Source organism: Salvelinus fontinalis, chromosome 38, assembly GCF_029448725.1.
Source record: "Salvelinus fontinalis isolate EN_2023a chromosome 38, ASM2944872v1, whole genome shotgun sequence".
NCBI lineage: Eukaryota > Metazoa > Chordata > Actinopteri > Salmoniformes > Salmonidae > Salvelinus > Salvelinus fontinalis.
This window is the reverse complement of record NC_074702.1, coordinates 31,121,255-31,138,607: the sequence shown is the minus strand read 5'-3', so window position 1 is coordinate 31,138,607 and position 17,353 is coordinate 31,121,255. Positions and strand designations below refer to the sequence as shown.

Genomic DNA, 17,353 nt, shown 5'->3' with positions numbered 1-17,353 from the left:
ACTGTGAAGTTGTTTCCTGTCTCAAACGATTTAAAATCTTATCACTCTGAAGGACCTTGTCGGTTTGTTGACCTACTAACACCACAGTTAGTTAATATGTTACTGGCAAGGCCTATGCACACATCTTATCTCTGACTAACCCGTTCAAGATTGGAGATTTCCACAAGGGATTTTCATTGTCCTTTATCTGGAGGCACGATGGCCTTATCATGAACTGAATGACATATTTTTGAGGATACATTATTATCATGTCTTCATCAAGTGGGCCTAGATATTTAGCGAAGTATGGGTCGTATGATTTTGAAGCAACTTGCAGTTCATGGCAATGCCATTGGAGGCCGGTAGAGTACAGCAAAAGGAGAGGCTGAATAGCGTAATGAATAGTGTTCTTCGTGCCATTTATTTTTCTTGAAAGGAACACATTCTCTTCAGTACTTTCAGAATCTATTGATACCCTTTGCCAGTTTGGTTTACGCACAGAAATACAATATATATAACCGAGGTCCTTTGTCTTGAAAAGTAAAAATTGCACCTGTGACCTTCGTTAGGGATGTAGAACATCGCACCAAATAGCTGAGCTATTGCTAAGGTTTTTATAAAGTTAAACAAGATGGCCCCAAAATCTTTGCATGTTTGAAATAAATAAAATGTTTTCGTGCCTAAACGTTTCTTGGGGGTTTTTAATTAGATAATTGGTTACATTCATCAATATTGGTTACATTCATCAATATTGGCCAATAGGCTACTCTCTCAGTTGGTTAGAAACGTTCCATGACCTCTGCTCTGTTGAAATCTTTGTCCACCTCTTGACCTTTGTCAACGTGTTATTGTACCTTTAAACTTGGCTTCCTGTGGCGTTACTTATGGCGGTGAGACACGACTTCTCGGCCGTCGGAGATGTCTCCTCCGTCTTAACGTCCATAGAAAGACTGGGAAAAGTTCTCCAATAAGTAGGCTACATGAGCGTCTGCAAGTGGGCGTGTTTCACTATTTGATTCAACAGTCTCCGCTCTTGTGTGAAGTCGAGGGCGCGAACGCACTTTTCTGGTGAGAAGGGAACGCAGAAGTCTAACCGACGCGCAGTCTATCTTCAGCTCTTGCTGTCTAAAATCGCTTCATTGTGGAGAGGGCTTCGAAACATCTTTGGGACACTACCACCATGGACGCATTTCAAGTACTATCGTTATATTTGTTACTCCTCTACATTTGGAATATACCATGTTTTCAGTCAGCTGCCATCATATCCCCCTCTATGCCAAGGAGAAACAAGGGAGTCAAGATCCTTCATGATGGACAAAGGTCAACCACATTTCTCAAAGAGATCTTCGCATCTTCCCCAATGTTAAGCCATCACCGAGAAGACTTTAATAAGGACGCAATTGTGCCCCACGATTACATGCTCTCCATATACAGAACGTATTCGGCTGCAGAGAGACTCGGACTAAACGCAAGTTTTTTCCGCTCCTCAAAGTCTGCAAACACCATAACAAGTTTTGTGGACAGAGGAACAGGTTGGTCTCATCTAAAATGACTTAGCTATGTAGCCTACTACCGTTGCATATGACCAAGTAAGAATCTTGCTACATTTGTTTTAGATTTGCACACATCGCTGCAGCCATGGTATGCATTCTTTTAAATCTAAAAAAAACCCCAGCACCCCCTTTCACAATAGCATAAACTATTACTTTTACAATGGCTGTCTTATTGAATTAAATGCTGCAGTTGCAAGTTGAAATGTGGAAAAATGGTGTGCCTCTTCTACTCAACTCTTGACCCATAAAGAGTGCCATAAAATAGAATAACCACATCAAAATAGAGTGTGCTGGCCAATCTAAATATGTAGAAGTTTGAATTGTAAAATGTGCTATTAATGAATGCATAAAACGATATATCACAAGCTAAAGTGCAATTATCTTGCCAGCCTCAAAGTTGTATTAGTTGCCCTGGAACGTTATCACCGTTTATGAGGGACGCATTACGCTTTGTCGTCGCATTCAGTTCCCTTGAAGCCCTTGGGACACATTTTAAAGAGCCATAGGCGTACGTCAGTTTTGCAAAGTATAAAGTTATATTATACTTACATTGACCCCCAGGTAAGACGACAATAAAACACTAATTGAGGCCCTATCTAAATGAAGGTAGTAAATCATTCTCTATTGGTCCCCGCGTGCACCAAACCCATCCTGTTCAAACCTTGCCTTGTCGTCAGACTAGACTATCTCAAAACAGAGCCAATTGAGATAATCATAGAAAAAGTTATATTTCCAAAGAACTTGTGCATTCATTTACAAATTGCGGTAGGACAATGTGAACACAACAAACAGGAAATTACAGTTGGCTTGCGTCAAGATAGGAATGAACAGTTTGTGTTACAGATCATCATGCAATCTGTATGGCCAACTCTGCAGTTAATACACGGATATATTAGAATGGGTTAGGGTGGGCTACAGGGGATTAGGGACAGTTAACTCTGTAACAAGGTGATTTGACGGATTTGATTAGACAGACAAAGGCAGTTAAACACCAACAAACCGAACACATGTAAGTCTGCTTTATCTTTAGAGGAGAACTACAATCAGTTAACGTCATTGTTGCCATTATTTCCCATCTGTAACATAGAGCTGATTTGGTGAAAAAGCCTCACTTTCCCCCTGATTTTGATTTGATGTGTCACTGGCTCTGACCCTTCTCTGGACTCTCCGAGGGTTGCTTAGCATCGAACCGCTGATTGGAGTATTTGAACTCGTGATCTAATTGAGTGTTCGTGTCATAACATATCAAACACTGTCTATTCTCCCATAATGACCCAGCTCAGCCAATGGCATATCACCAAAAACGAAGGGAAAAAATGTAAGAGCACGTCCTTCGCTATGAAGTGGTTAGTATTTTACTGTGTACCTCCCTGTGCGACTGCCACTTTAATTACTGACAATATTTTTTCTTCCGTTCTCTCAGCACATTGGTGGTTTCTGTTAAGATTCTACCAGGCCCTCGAGTGTTGAGTTGTATTGTATAATAGGTTACAGCATAATGTTTTTTGCACTTTAAAAAGTCCGAAAAGTAATATTCAAGCGACAGCGTTCGTGCGTAATATATGCATTTTGCGCTTTTTTCAGCTATTACGCACAGCTCTATTTGGAAACACTTGTACGATAGACGACATTTTTGTATAAAACTGAAATGTTTTATATTGTGTAGCCTTTCCCCTTTGCAGGTAAAATAAAAACAATTTATGCAAAACAGATTAGGAGACGTCCCTATGGTCGCAAGGTCAGACAAGAATAAACCAAATGTATGAAAATTACTTTTGGCACTTGAAGTAACTCATTAAAACGCAGATGGTGCTCGCTGGCCTCCGAAGCCACAGCACTAGAAGTCTCTCTCTCTCTCTCTCTCTCTCTCTCTTTATATATATATATATATATATATATATATATATATATATATATATATATATATAAATATATATATCGCTCCTCTCCTCTTCGCTCTCTTTCTCAGCCTTTAGAAAGTCGTAGCCTAATACATAGAAGAAAGCGTAACATCAATGCTATATGTTGTCCACAATCTCAGATAATACAACAATAGGCCTAACATAAGTGGATGACGCCGTATCGTTCATATTTTGGTCAGATAAATATGTAAATTACGCACAGGCTCCATTATGTCGAAATGTTTATAATTTCCAAGCAAATGTGTCTCTTAATTTGTCGAATCATATCTCCAAATCAACAAACTGCAATGTCTTTAAAAGTTCTTTAAAACAGATTCCCGCTGTAACTTAAAGTCAGCATAATCAGGACAAGCATTTTTGAACCGGGAGTGTTGTCGTTGGCAAGAGGATATTATTAAATATAAGCCGTGAAGTATTTTAATGAGGAAGAGGGGAATTTAGATCTGTTAATTATTTGGTGACCTTGTATACGATTTGTTTGAGGTCTTATAAAAAAAACTTAATGTAGACCATACGTACAAGTTACTGAAACAAACACAAGGTTTCACTCTACTTTTACTATTAAACTGCAGGGTTCACAGAGGGGGGAAAGTTCTGGCAACCATATTCAAATATCTATTTAGAATAAAATATTATTTTGAAATATGGCATCTATATTGGAGTTATAGATGAATAGCCTACACACAGGGCGCAATTGTTTAGGCCTAGAACAGGCTACTAATAGTTGTTGTTATTATTAAATAAAATGTTTTTCAGTGCATTTAATTTGATGGACAAATGATAAACGGAATCACATTTGGTTGATTTTTCAGAACACCACAGGTTGATCTGTCTTATGTAGGCCTAGTATATTCCTGTTATCGTGAATGCTAAAGATCGCATTTAGTTTGGAGAAAACATTTTTTTCAATGGTTGCCTTAAAAGTAAAACAGATACGTTTTTACTTCAGCCTATTTGACTATTTACCCTGTTATGCCTAAGTGTATTTATATATGACTGATGAAAGATGACGAAAATCAAAATGTGTGTTTTAAAAAACTAGAATGTATTTTATGAAATCTTGGGTTTTAGATATACAAAAACACTGCATAACGCCAGTATACCCTTCACAGCAGAAATTAACAATATTCTAACTTATATGAGAGCACATTGACTCGTTGGGATCAAATATGTATGGCCTAGGCATCGTGGGTCTCGAGCAGGGAATAACGCATTAATTCTGTATTGTTCAGTTGAGTGTACAGTAGCCTATGTCGCCTTTGGTCGGTTGAGTCTGACAGAATCCCCTTCCGTCATGGCCCCACGTTTCTTTGTTCCACAACTTTGATAATAGTTTCAGAAATTATTTTTCCCAAGCAAAGAATAATGAATAAACTTGTTTGATAAAATATTCACTAATTGAATCAGGCTCTTCGTTTAGTGATGATAGGCCTACATTGAAAAAGAAAAGTATTCTCAGAAGGGATTCATTTGGGGTGTTATTAGAAAACAATAGCCTAATATAATTAACATTTAAAATTAATGATAAGATTCAATTGATAATTCAATTGAAGTTTGCTTCCGAATTTCACATTTCTCCCAATAATAATTAAATGACATAGGCTATATTTCGATTCTGTTCTAATAATAAAAAGTGACAACATTTAAAGTACAGGGCAAAAGTATAGGATTATAGGATACTGAACTGTATTTTTCACATCGAAAATGTATAAAATCCAAAAGGACAATGTGGCACAGAGAGAGAGAGAGAGACAGAAAGATGTAATTGCCTGCTGTTGTATTGTGATCATAGGCTTAGCCTACAATATTCAGGCTACTGTCGCAACAATTGTATCTTACTAACATGGAAATATAGTTGATTCAAACAGGTGACACCTCATCATATTAGGCATAACGGGCAAATCTAAATAATTGATTATCATGGTAGTTGTTTTGATAAGTTTGCATCTGTTGATTATTGATGTTAAGAGTGAAGATGGTTTATTATACAGTACCAAAATGTAAATCACCCCTTCTGCTCCGAAATTACACCAAGTAGCCTATGATGTTAACTATGAGACCTCTTTATCTAATTTGATGACGTGTCAGTCGTAGTTTGTCTCAGCTCGACTTTTGAGTGGGCACAGGAAAACAAGAGAGAAGGCCAGTGGATCTGGCCTCTTTGTGAGAATGTGAACCCTCCTCCTTCCCTCTCCTGAACACTGTACACCCTAAGTGAATCTGACTGCAATTATTTCTTTTTATCTTGCAGACGATCTCTTGCACTCTCCTTTGCGAAGACAAAAGTATCTGTTTGATGTCTCAACCCTTTCAGACAAAGAGGAGTTGGTTGGAGCTGAATTAAGGATATTTAGAAAAGGGCCCGGGGATTTACAAACGTCCCCGACAGGTCTCTATGACATTCAATTACTCTCCTGTCGATCAGAACGGCTACTGGATTCCAGATCCCTTGATCCTCTGGATTCCCGAAAACCAGGATGGGAGGTTTTGGACGTGTGGGAAATGTTTAAAAACAGGCATCATTCTGCCCAGGGGAGCCAGCTTTGTCTCCAGCTCAAGGCCACTCTTGGTAAATCAGAAATGGAAATCGATTTAAAACAGATGGGATTTGACAGAACCGGTCGAACCCAGCAAGAGAAGGCCATCTTGGTGGTTTACACCAGGTCCAAGAAAAGGGAGAGCCTGTTCAACGAAATGAAAGAGAAGATCAAGTCGCGCGGATCGGGGAGCAGGTCGGAGGAGGAGAGGGGCCTGCGGTTCAAAGCCAGGCGCCGACGGAGGACTGCATTGAACAATCGGCATGGGAAAAGACATGGCAAAAAGTCAAAATCTAGATGCAGTAAAAAGGCTCTGCACGTTAATTTCAAAGAGCTAGGGTGGGATGACTGGATCATTGCGCCATTGGATTACGAAGCGTACCACTGCGAGGGCGTGTGCGACTTCCCTTTGAGATCGCATTTAGAGCCAACTAACCATGCCATCATTCAAACTCTCATGAATTCAATGGACCCCAATAGCACACCTCCTAGCTGTTGTGTTCCCACTAAACTAAGTCCCATCAGCATTCTTTACATAGACTCGGGCAATAACGTTGTGTACAAACAGTACGAGGACATGGTGGTAGAGCAGTGTGGCTGCAGGTAGCGTCCTTTTCTTCTGCGACACTTGGACGTATTTAAACCCTGTAAAAATCAAAGATAAGTCATTCGGCCCAGGTCAGGATATGAAAGCTGTGGCATATCTTAAGCATATAGACCCATGCGTTCTTGCCATATCATGGTGCGCCTAAACTTCACTCAAAAGGGATCCACGAGAGACATTATTTGCAGTGTAGGCCTATGCAAGCATATTTGTATTGGTCACATTTCAACTCAGTACAATCTCATATAGCCTTATCTGTCCAATTGTTGTGTTAAACTAATACATACTCCTAGTCTACATTTCCGTCCATATGATATGTTTTTCAATATCATAGTCTATTGTTTCGCGAGGCCCCGACATGGCTAGACAGGTCGTCATGAACCATTAGTCCGCAGGAGAGGAGTGGCTATCGACAGGCTAGTGATAGGCTATTATTTGTTATTTTCTGAGCAGACTTGTAATTGTTGGTCTTCCATCAGTGAATTATGTTCGAAATGGGCACAGTGGAATGCACCTGTTCAAACTAGGCCGCAGTCACGGGATAGCCCTTGTGCATTGTTGCAGCTCCCTGCAGCGGTCTTGCAAAGAGGACTCATTTGTAGCGGGTGTTTCCAGGCTCACTGCCAGCGTCCAGCTGAAACTATCGAGCTCTTCTGATGCGTTATCAATCGGCCCTAGCACCCCCCCCCCCATCCTCTCTCGCTCCAATTTCTCTCTCTCTCTCTCTCTCTCTCTCTCTCTCTATCTCCCTTTCTCTCTCCAAAAGGTGAATGTAATCTACCAAACACACAATGGTCTCTGAGGAAAAGAGATAACGCAGGTATGCCTACAAGAGATGTCCCCGTGCGCTGTATTTCATCGTAATGGAGTGCGCGCTCGAGTCACCACAGCCGGCGGGAAACGAATGCAAGACTTTTAAAACAGACGATTCTAAACATGGGCTCTATGGACATAGGCATTGGTATTGTGCCTGCCATTGACAGCTGACTGTATCTCGATGACTTGCTGAAGGCACACTGAAAGGCAGTTGGACCCGGTTGCGCACAGGAGCACGTGGGGACACAAGAGGCCACGGTAAATAATCAAGACAAACATTTGCATCTTCAACGTCTGCATCTTTACAAAAGGCACTTCCACAACTGACTGCGGCAACGTCATGTAGTCAGGAAGAACGCCTTTTTCATGATAAATCGACTGACCAGAAAAGACTCGCCAACGAGATATTTAAATGCACATTAGCTTTGAATGCACTGCTGTTCATTATTTGAGCTGTAAATATTTGTATAGTTAAAACTTTACAAGTGCAACGAATGAAGAAATGACAAAATGCATTTCTTTGTAAATGTACATACTTTAAATGCACTCAAATCGTTATAATATCTATTCTATAATAATTTTATTAATTGTGATGTACAGAATTTCATGATAATCATATATTTCTTACATTGATAAGAGTAATTTAAGCTGTATAAAAACTGTTGAGGGTGGAAATACCATTATTGATGTCTACCTCATAATTACCTAGGTTCTGAGTTCTGAGGTGCATTCAACTGTGTTAAATTCTTTTTAAATGAAATATGAAATTATACATTTATATAGGCCAATATATATATATATATATATATATATATATATATATATATATATATATATATATATATATATATATATATATATATATATATATATATAATAGGATATTATTCCACACTATTACTGTACTAATAAAGTGAAGAAAAAACTTCCAACATTCTTGTTCTTCGGATGACTTAACTCCCCCCTTTAATTTCCCAGAAATCTGTGAGCTGATCCTTTGTGACAGAGAGAAAACATCGTTTTTAAGTGATTTATAACTCTGCTTGTTTCCAATGAAGTTACAGATATGAACCACAGTAATTACAGTACCTAACGTTACTGTAAGTATAATGCTAAATCAAGTGGTCTACATGGATTTGATTTGAATAATGGGAAAAACTCACACTTCAATCAGACCTTTGTGCATTTTTTCGTGTTGACCAAAATAAGAAGTGAGAAGAATGTCTCCTTTGACCATTGGATTATATTAACTATGGAAAAAGAAGCATTTGTTTGACCCTTTCTTTCAAAGCCTGTATATAAGCAGAGATGCTATTTGTTTGTATAGTGTTCTGTTGCTCAACAATATCTATGCATATTTCATTAATATCAGTCTTATTGGATCACAATGAATCCATGATGTATTTCCAAATGTTAACCATTAAATGTGCTTGAATTACAAAACTAGCTTGTAGCAAAGCATGGTGTTTTATTTCTAGTCGGGGATACAGGACATTCTACCCATGTAGGATTTTAATTAGTGCTGCTGGTTACAGCACTGAAACGCCTGACTTTGAGAGTTGTAGTTGTTGTAGAACTTATGCTGTATAACTCTATGGTGGTGACAATGGAGTTCAGCTTCCTTTAAAACTTTACGCAATGTAAACAAATCATTCATCTTTATTGGTAGGAGTTGATATACAGTGCCTTCGGAAAGTATTCAGACCCGTTTACTTTTTCCACATTTTGTTTCTCTACAGCCTTATTCTAAAATTGATAAAATGGTTGTTTTCCCTCATCAATCTACACACGATACCCCGTAATGACAAAGCAAAAACAGGTTTTTAGAAATGTTGCTAATTTATACAAAATAAAATATCACATTTGCATAAGTATTCAGACCCTTTACTCAGTACTTTGTTGAAGCACCTTTGGCAGCGATTACAGCATTGAGTCTTCTTGGGTGTGACGCTACAAGCTTGGCACACCTGTATTTGGGAAGTTTCTCCCATTCTTCTCTGCAGATCCTCCCAAGCTCTGTCAGGTTGGATGGGGAGCGTTGCTGCACAGCTGTTTTCAGGTTTCTCCAGAGATGTTCGATCGGGTTCAAGTCCGGGCTCTGGCTGTTCCACTCAAGGACATTCAGAGACTTGTCCCGAAGCCACTCCAGTGTTGTCTTGGCTGTGTGCTTTTGGTCGTTGTCCTGTTGGAAGATGAACCTTCACCCCAGTCTGAGGTCCTGATTGCTCTGGAGCAGGTTTTCATCAAGGATCTCTCTGTATTTTTCTCTGTTCATCTTTGCCTCGATCCTGACTACTTTCCCAGTCCCTGCCACTGAAAAACATCCCCACAGCATAATGCTGCCACCACCATGCTTCACCATAGGGATGGTGCCAGGTTGACTCCAGACGTGATGCTTGGCATTCAGGCCAAAGAGTTCAATCTTGGTTTCATCAGACCAGAGAATCTTGTTTCTCATAGTCTGAGTCCTTTAGTCAAACTCCAAGCGGGCTGTCGTGTGCCTTTTACTGAGGAGTGGCTTCCATCTGACCACTCTACCAAAAAGGCATGATTGGTGGAGTGCTGCAGAGATGGTTGTCCTTCTGGAAGGTTCTCACATCTCCACAGAGGAACTCTGGAGCTCTGTCAGTGACCATCGGGTTCTTGGTTACCTCCCTGAAAAAAGGCCCTTCTCCCCCGATTGCTCAGTTTGGCCGGGCGGCCAGCACTAGGAAGAGTCTTGGTGGTTTCCTAACTTCTTCCATTTAGGAATGATGGAGGCCACTGTGTTCTTGGGGACCTTCAATGCTGGTACCCTTTCCTAGATCTGTGCCTTGAAACAATCCTGTCTCTGAGCTCTACGGACAATTTCTTTGACCTCATGGCTTGTTTTTTTTCTCTGACCTGCACTGTCAACTGTGGGACCGTATATAGACAGGTGTGTGCTTTCCAAATCATGTCCAATCAATTGCATTTACCACAGGTGGACTCCAATCAAGTTGTAGAAACATCTGAAGGATGATCAATGGAAACAGGATGCACCTGAGCTCAATTTCGAGTCTCATAGCAAAGCGTCTGAATACTTATGTAAATAAGGTATTGCTGCCAGTTTTTTGTAAAAATTTGCTAACATTTCTAAAAACCTGTTTTCCCTTCATCATTATGGGGTATTGTGTGTAGATTAATGAGATTTTTTATTTATTTAATACATTTTAGAATAAGGCTGTAACGTAACACATTGTGGAAAAAGTCAAGGGGTCTGAATACTTTCCAAAGATGATAATTTATCTAATGGTACTGTGTAGGTCATGAACTTATTGGAAGTTATAGGGCTCTCGGCTTCAAGTCACAGGATAATTTAGTGTTTTCACTAACATGTAAACAGACAATGAGTGTTATTGTTCAGTGTTTTGCCGGCTCAGTGCTGTGCTAAAACTATGCTAACATGTGGTGGCCATTCAAGTAGAAGGAAATGCATTGACTGTCACTGATATGGTACTGAATGGATGAACCACAGCTATTTCCCAATGAATTAGCCACCCCCTGGGTCAAGTTTACTTAACACTTTAATGTTTCACAATCTGAGGACGAAAAAAGTTTGAAAGCAGGGATTGCTTCCATATAGGCTATCGACCTTGGCCTGGAAACAATTAGGAAATGGCTTTGAAATGTTATATGTTGTCCAGGTTCTTGTACAGTATCATGTCACTCCCCACATGGTTGCTGGGGGAAAGAGAGGACACTAAGTGTGCTCTTTAGCTGCCCCTGCAAATGACTGACGGAGCAACCACTCCCTTGAGCATAACCAAATGGCCCTTCAGGCTATGTCTGTGCGTCAGCATTGAATATCAGGATGCTATGTGGCTAATGCTAGGCCCACTAGCTAACTCCCCACAAGTGCAGTGCGCTGGTGATACCCATAGCATGGTGATACCTTACTAGCAGACGTGCAGTGCGCTGGTGATACCCATAGCATGGTGATACCTTACTAGCAGACGTGCAGTGCGAGTGGAAAAGAGCAAAGACACAGGTCTGAAGGGAAAGACAGAAAGTGCGTGACAGGTTGACGGCCGTTAGCCAAATGTACTCTATGCTCTTACCTTACCTGTGACATTACGTACGCTGCTTCTGTGAAAAATGAGGGCTTGGAATTTCAATTCCCCTTACATTTTAGGTCCCTTTATTTTATTGGATACAGTGATCATGTCTCTGGTTTGGACCCTGGGAGGAAGTTTTGAGAATGGTTACATGCCGATGAAAAGGAAGGAATGCTTTAGTTTAGTCGTCTCAATCATTCACTCTTTAGCTTTAATGGTCTCATAAAGAATAACAGGTTCGTCCTCATAGTTGCATAATTGTCTTAGTCACCATTATGGCGAAGCCATTCCGAGAGACTGCTTTGTTTAACATTTCTATCTATCATCTATCATTTCTATCTACTTCTATTTATTTAACCAATATATTGGCAAAGGCACAGCTCCTTTTCATCCGAATATGTGGAGAATGTTTAACACAAATAGCCTTGACACCCCACATCTGTGGACCGCTGAGTTGCCTGCCTCTTCATGGTCCATGATGATGCATGATAACAAGGCTAAGATCTACAATGTGTTTCTCCAAACCGTCCGGGAGTCTCTCCAACGTCAAAAAGCACAAGTTGGCTCCTAAAGAGACAGACATTTCCCCCATACCTAACCCCGCTGTTATCAGTGATGTCCTCACAAACTGTGCAGTGGGGAGATAAATCGAACTTAACATTCAGGCTGCAAGCAGCTTTTCAGCGAGTATACAGGGAAATGGGCACAGTGAAACATGATATGATTTATCGTTAAGTACGAGAACTCTCCTTGTGATTTGTTGAAAGGCTGCATTTGGGATGCAGGGAAAGGGAGTGCTTCGACAGTGCAAAGGCCCGAACTCAAACTGTTCATGACACTATTGATGACATCAAATTGGAATTTCTTTATCAAAGATTTTCAGTGTCTGTTTCTCCTCTCAGAGATTTTTTGTTTATCTCTGTAAAGAGATACCTCCTTATTCCCTTTAATTCCTTGCGTCTAATAGAGCCTGGCTGGGTTGTGGCTCCTTCCCCAACCTCCCCTTTTACCTCACAGGACAGTGCAAGGTGGTTTCTGTCCCTATAATAGAACATAAATACTCAGAACCCCAGAGCGTGTGCGGGAACACACACATCGTGTTGGTTTAGAGTGTACAAGTATATTTAAATGTGAGAGTGAGCGTGCATGTGTATTGTATAATGTGTGTGTGAGCGTGAGCGTATGCTAGAGGACAGAAGGACAGCAGCATACACAGATGGGCAGATGAGTGCTGCAGAGTAGCGGCAGATGCCTGGACTGATCCCCACTGCCACCCTGCATTGAACCACTGGCCTGCACACAAAGGCAGGGGCGGATCCAAACATTAAATATACTTGCTTGTGCCTTAATGCCAGAGGTCCCATTTTGTCCATATACAGTTGAAGTCGGAAGTTTACATACACTTAGGTTGGAGTCATGAAAACTCATTTTTCAACCACTCCACAAATTTCTTGTTAACAAACTATAGATTTGGCAAGTCGGTTAAGACATCTACTTTGTGCATGACACAAGTCATTTTTCCAACAATTGTTTACAGACAGATTATTTCACTTAAAATTCATTGTATCACAATTCCAGTGGGTCAGAAGTTTACATACACTAAGTTGACTGTGCCTTTAAACAGCTTGGAAAATTCCAGAAAATGATGTCCCGGCTTTAGAAGCTTCTGATAGGCTAATTGATGTCATTTGAGATAATTGGAGGTGTACCTGTGGATGTATTTCAAGGCCTACCTTCAATCTCAATGCCTCCTTCCTGAGCTGTCATGTCTCTCAGGAAGGAGACGCATTCTGTCTCCTAGAGATGAACGTACTTTGGTGCAAAAAGTGCAAATCAATCCCAGAACAACAGCAAAGGACCTTGTGAATATGCTGGAGGAAACAAGTACAAAAGTATCTATATCCACAGTAAAATGAGTCCTATATCGACATAACCTGAAATGCCGCTCAGCAAGGAAGAAGCCACTGCTCCAAAACCACCATTAAAAAAGACAAACTACGGTTTGCAACTGCACATGGGGACAAAGATCGTACTTTTTGGAGAAATTACCTCTGGTCTGATGAAACAAAAATAGAATAGTTTGGCCATAATGACCATCGTTATGTTTGGAGGAAAAAGGGGGAGGCTTTCAAGCCGAAGAACAACATCCCAATTGTGAAGCACGGGGGTGGCAACATCATGTTGTGGGGGTCCTTTGCTGCAGGTGCACTTCACAAAATAGATGGCATCATGAGGGAGGAAAATAATGTGGATATATTGGAGCAACATCTCAAGACATCAGTCAGGATTTTTATTTATTTTATTTATTTTACCATTATTTTACGAGGTAAGTTGAATGAGAACACGTTCTCATTTGCAGCAAGGACCTGGGGAATAGTTACAGGGGAGAGGAGGGGGATGAATGAGCCAATTGTAAACTGGGGATTATTAGGTGACCATGTTAAATGGTCACCTAATAGGATGTTAAAGGATGTTAAAAAGATGTTATTGGGATGTTAAAGCTTGGTCACAAATGGGTCTTCCAAATGGACAATGACCCCAAGCATACTTCCAAAGTTGTGGCAAAAAGGCTTAAGGACAACAAAGTCAAGGTATTGGATTGCCCATAACAAAGCCCTGACCTCAATCCTATAGAACATTTGTTTGCAGAACTGAAAAAGCGTGTGCGAGCAAGGAGGCCTACAAACCTGACTCAGGTACACCAGCTCTGTCATGAGGAATGGGCCAAAATTCACAGAATTTATTGTGGGAAGCTTGTGGAAGGCTACCCGACACATTCGACCCAAGTTAAACAATTTAAAGGCAATGCTACCAAATACTAATTGAGTGTATGTAAACTTCTGACCCACTGGGAATGTGATGAAGGAACTAAAATCTGACATAAATAACTCTTTCTACTATTATTCTGACATTTCACATTCTTAAAATAAAGTGGTGATGCTAACTGACCAAAGACAGGGATTTTTACTATGATTAAATGTCAGGAATTGTGAAAAACGGAGTTTAAATGTGTTTGGCCAAGGTGTATTCAACTGTACTTCTTTTTTTTCTGAGGCAGACAGTTGAGCGTGTTGAGCGGGGCAACCAAAAGGGAATGAGAGAGAAAAGAAGAAATGAGTGAACCCTTTTCTATCTATCATGATTTGAACCTTTATATTACTCTCAACCTGCGATTGACTCACATGAGGCAGTGATGCTGTAAAGAGAGGTGGTTGCCCTTGGCAGCTGCTCACTAAGTAAAAAAAAAAAAAGGAAAACACAGGAGTAGCATAACAAAGCACTATGATGTTCTCTCTGATAGGGCATCTGCTGGGCTTCTTTTTTTCTCCAGCCCTGCGGAGGACCCTCTGTGGCCCTATGGTAGCCCACTCTACCCCACCATCAGGCCATATGGGGGACAGACTGGCGGACACCTCCACTTCCCTGCAGATCATCTGCTAATTGTATTAGATCACACCCTTTGAGGCCCTCGTTACTTTATTATCTATCCTATCTCAATATTCCAAATCGAATTGGAGCATGGAGAGATTTTTGCGAGGGGTGCTTGTAAATTGGGGCGAGGGAGTGGCTTTTGGGACACATGATCCTGGGGAAAGGCTTTCAAATAAAAGCACTGACTGAAGACTGGGTAGCCCAAATTCTGACTTGTGCTCTGATATCTGCTTCACTGATTTCTGCTCTCGTAAAAGCCTGGGTTTTATGCACGTTAACACTAGAAGCTTATTACCTAAAATGGATCAATTGAAAGTGTGAGTTCACAGCTCCAATCCAGATGTGTTGGTCATTACTGAGACATGGTTAAGGAAGAGTGTTTTGAGTACTGATGTTAACCTTTCTGGTTATAACCTTTTTCGGCAAGACAGATCTTCCAAAGCTGGTGGAGGGGCAATCTTTACCAAGGATCGCCTTCAGTGCTCGGTTGTCTCCACCAAGGCTGTCCCCAAACAATTTGATTTGCTGGTTGTAAGCTTTAAAATTCTTCAAATAGCTCTTTGTTGACTGTTGCTGGGTGCTATCGTCCTCCATCAGCATCAGCCTGTACCCTACCTGCACTAAGCTCTCTCCTGGCCCCTTACGCTAAGTCTGAATTTGTCTTGCTAGGTGATCTAAACTGGGACATGCTTAAATCACCTGATCAAGTCCTAAAGCAATGGGACTAAATCTTTCTCAGATTATTACCAATCCCACAAGGTACAATATGACTCCAAACACCCAGGAACGGCTACTCTCCTCGCAAATAATCCTGATAGGTATCAGTCTGGTGTTCTCTGTAATGACCTTAGTGATCACTGTTTTACAGCCTGTGTTCATAATGGCTGCTCAGTGAAACGACCTGTCCTGATTTGTCATGGACGCTTACTAAAAAACTTTAATGAGAAAGCCTTCCTTCATGACCTGACGTCTGTAAAATGGTATAGAATCAGCTTGAGCCCCTCTGTCGAAGATGCTTGGACCTTCTCTTTTGATATTTTCAGTGGTATTGTTAACATACATGCCCCCATAAAGAAATGAGAATTATAAACAGGTTCAGCCCCTGGTTCGGCCGTGATCTTGCAGTTACTCCACCTCAAGAATTGCATTTGGCGAAAGCCTCGGCACACGCATACTCAGGTTGACTGGCTCTCGTTCAGGCAAATGAGAAATAAGTGCACTCAGGCTATCTGGAAGGCCAAAGTTAGTTACTTTATGGAGCAGATCTCTCTCTGTGGGTCTAACCCCAAGAAGTTCTGGAAAACGGTTAAAGACCTGGAGAATAAACCCTCCTCCTCACAGCTGCCCTTGTCCCTTAATGTTGATGGTGTGGTTGTTACTGACAATAAGCACATGGCTGAGCTCTTTAAATCACCACTTTATTAAGTCAGGATTCTTATTTGACTCAGCCATGACACCTTGCACGTCCAACATTTTCTCATCTCCCACCCCTTCTAATGTGACTATCCCTGATGCTTCTCCCTCGTTTTCCCCTTCCCCACTACAAAGTTTCTCCCTGAAGGCAGTCACTGAGTTTGAGGTGCTAAAGGAGCTCCTTAAACTTGATCCCCAAAAAACCTCTGGGTCAGGTGGTTTAGACCCTTTCTTCTTTAAGGTTGCAGCCCCTATCATCTTCAAGCCTATCTCTGACCTTTTTAACCTGTCTCTCCTTTCTGGGGAGGTTCCCATTGCTTGGAAGGCAGCCACAGTTCCTCCTTTATTTAAAGGGGGAGATCAAGCTGATCCTAACTGTTATAGGCCTATTTCTATTTTTCCCTGTTTATCAAAAGTGTTGGAAAAACTTGTCATAATAATAATAATAATCAACTGACTGGCTTTCTTGATGTCTATAGTATTCTCTCAGGTATGCAATCTGGTTTGCAGGTTATGGATGTGTGACTGCAACCTTAATGGTCCTCAATGATGTCACCATTGCCCTTGATTCTAAGCAATATTGTGCTGCTATTTTTATTGGCTTGGCCAAAGCTTTTGATACGGTAGACCATTCCATTCTTGTGGGCCGGTTTAGGAATATTGGTGTCTTTGAGGAGTATTTGGCATGGTTTGCTAACTACCTCTCTCAAAGAGTGCAGTGTAAGTCAGAAAAATCTGCTGTCTCAGCCACTGCCTGTCACAAAGGGAGTACCCCAAGGCTCGATTCTAGGCGCCACGTTCTTCTCAATTTAGATCAACAACATAGCTCAGGCATTAGTAAGCTCTCTCATCCATTTCTATGCAGATTATACAGTCTTATACTCAGCTGGCCCCTCCGCGGATTTTGTGTTAAATGCATTACAACAAAACTTTCTTAGTGTCCAACAAGCTTTCTCTACCCTTAACCTTGTTCTGAACACCTCCAAAACAAAGGTCATATGGTTTGGTAAGAAGAATGCCA

At 40.9% G+C, this 17,353-nt stretch overlaps 1 protein-coding gene across 1 annotated transcript; it reads left to right on the top strand.

Moving 5' to 3' along the window:
* The first annotated feature begins 961 nt into the window (after window positions 1-961).
* On the top strand, window positions 962-8,217 carry LOC129837722 (growth/differentiation factor 6-A-like). Its single transcript, XM_055904111.1, has 2 exons — window positions 962-1,511; window positions 5,706-8,217. The coding sequence occupies exons 1-2, from the start codon at window positions 1,160-1,162 to the stop codon at window positions 6,596-6,598; spliced, it is 1,245 nt and encodes a 414-aa protein (XP_055760086.1). The 5' UTR covers window positions 962-1,159; the 3' UTR covers window positions 6,599-8,217.
* Window positions 8,218-17,353: the final 9,136 nt, after the last annotated feature.

Coding starts and splice junctions, on each gene's coding strand:
- LOC129837722 (XM_055904111.1), top strand. CDS start 1,160: ATGGACGCATTTCAAGTACTATCGTTATATTTGTTACTCCTCTACATT. Junction 1,512..5,705: donor TTTTGTGGACAGAGGAACAG/GTTGGTCTCATC, acceptor TTTATCTTGCAG/ACGATCTCTTGCACTCTCCT.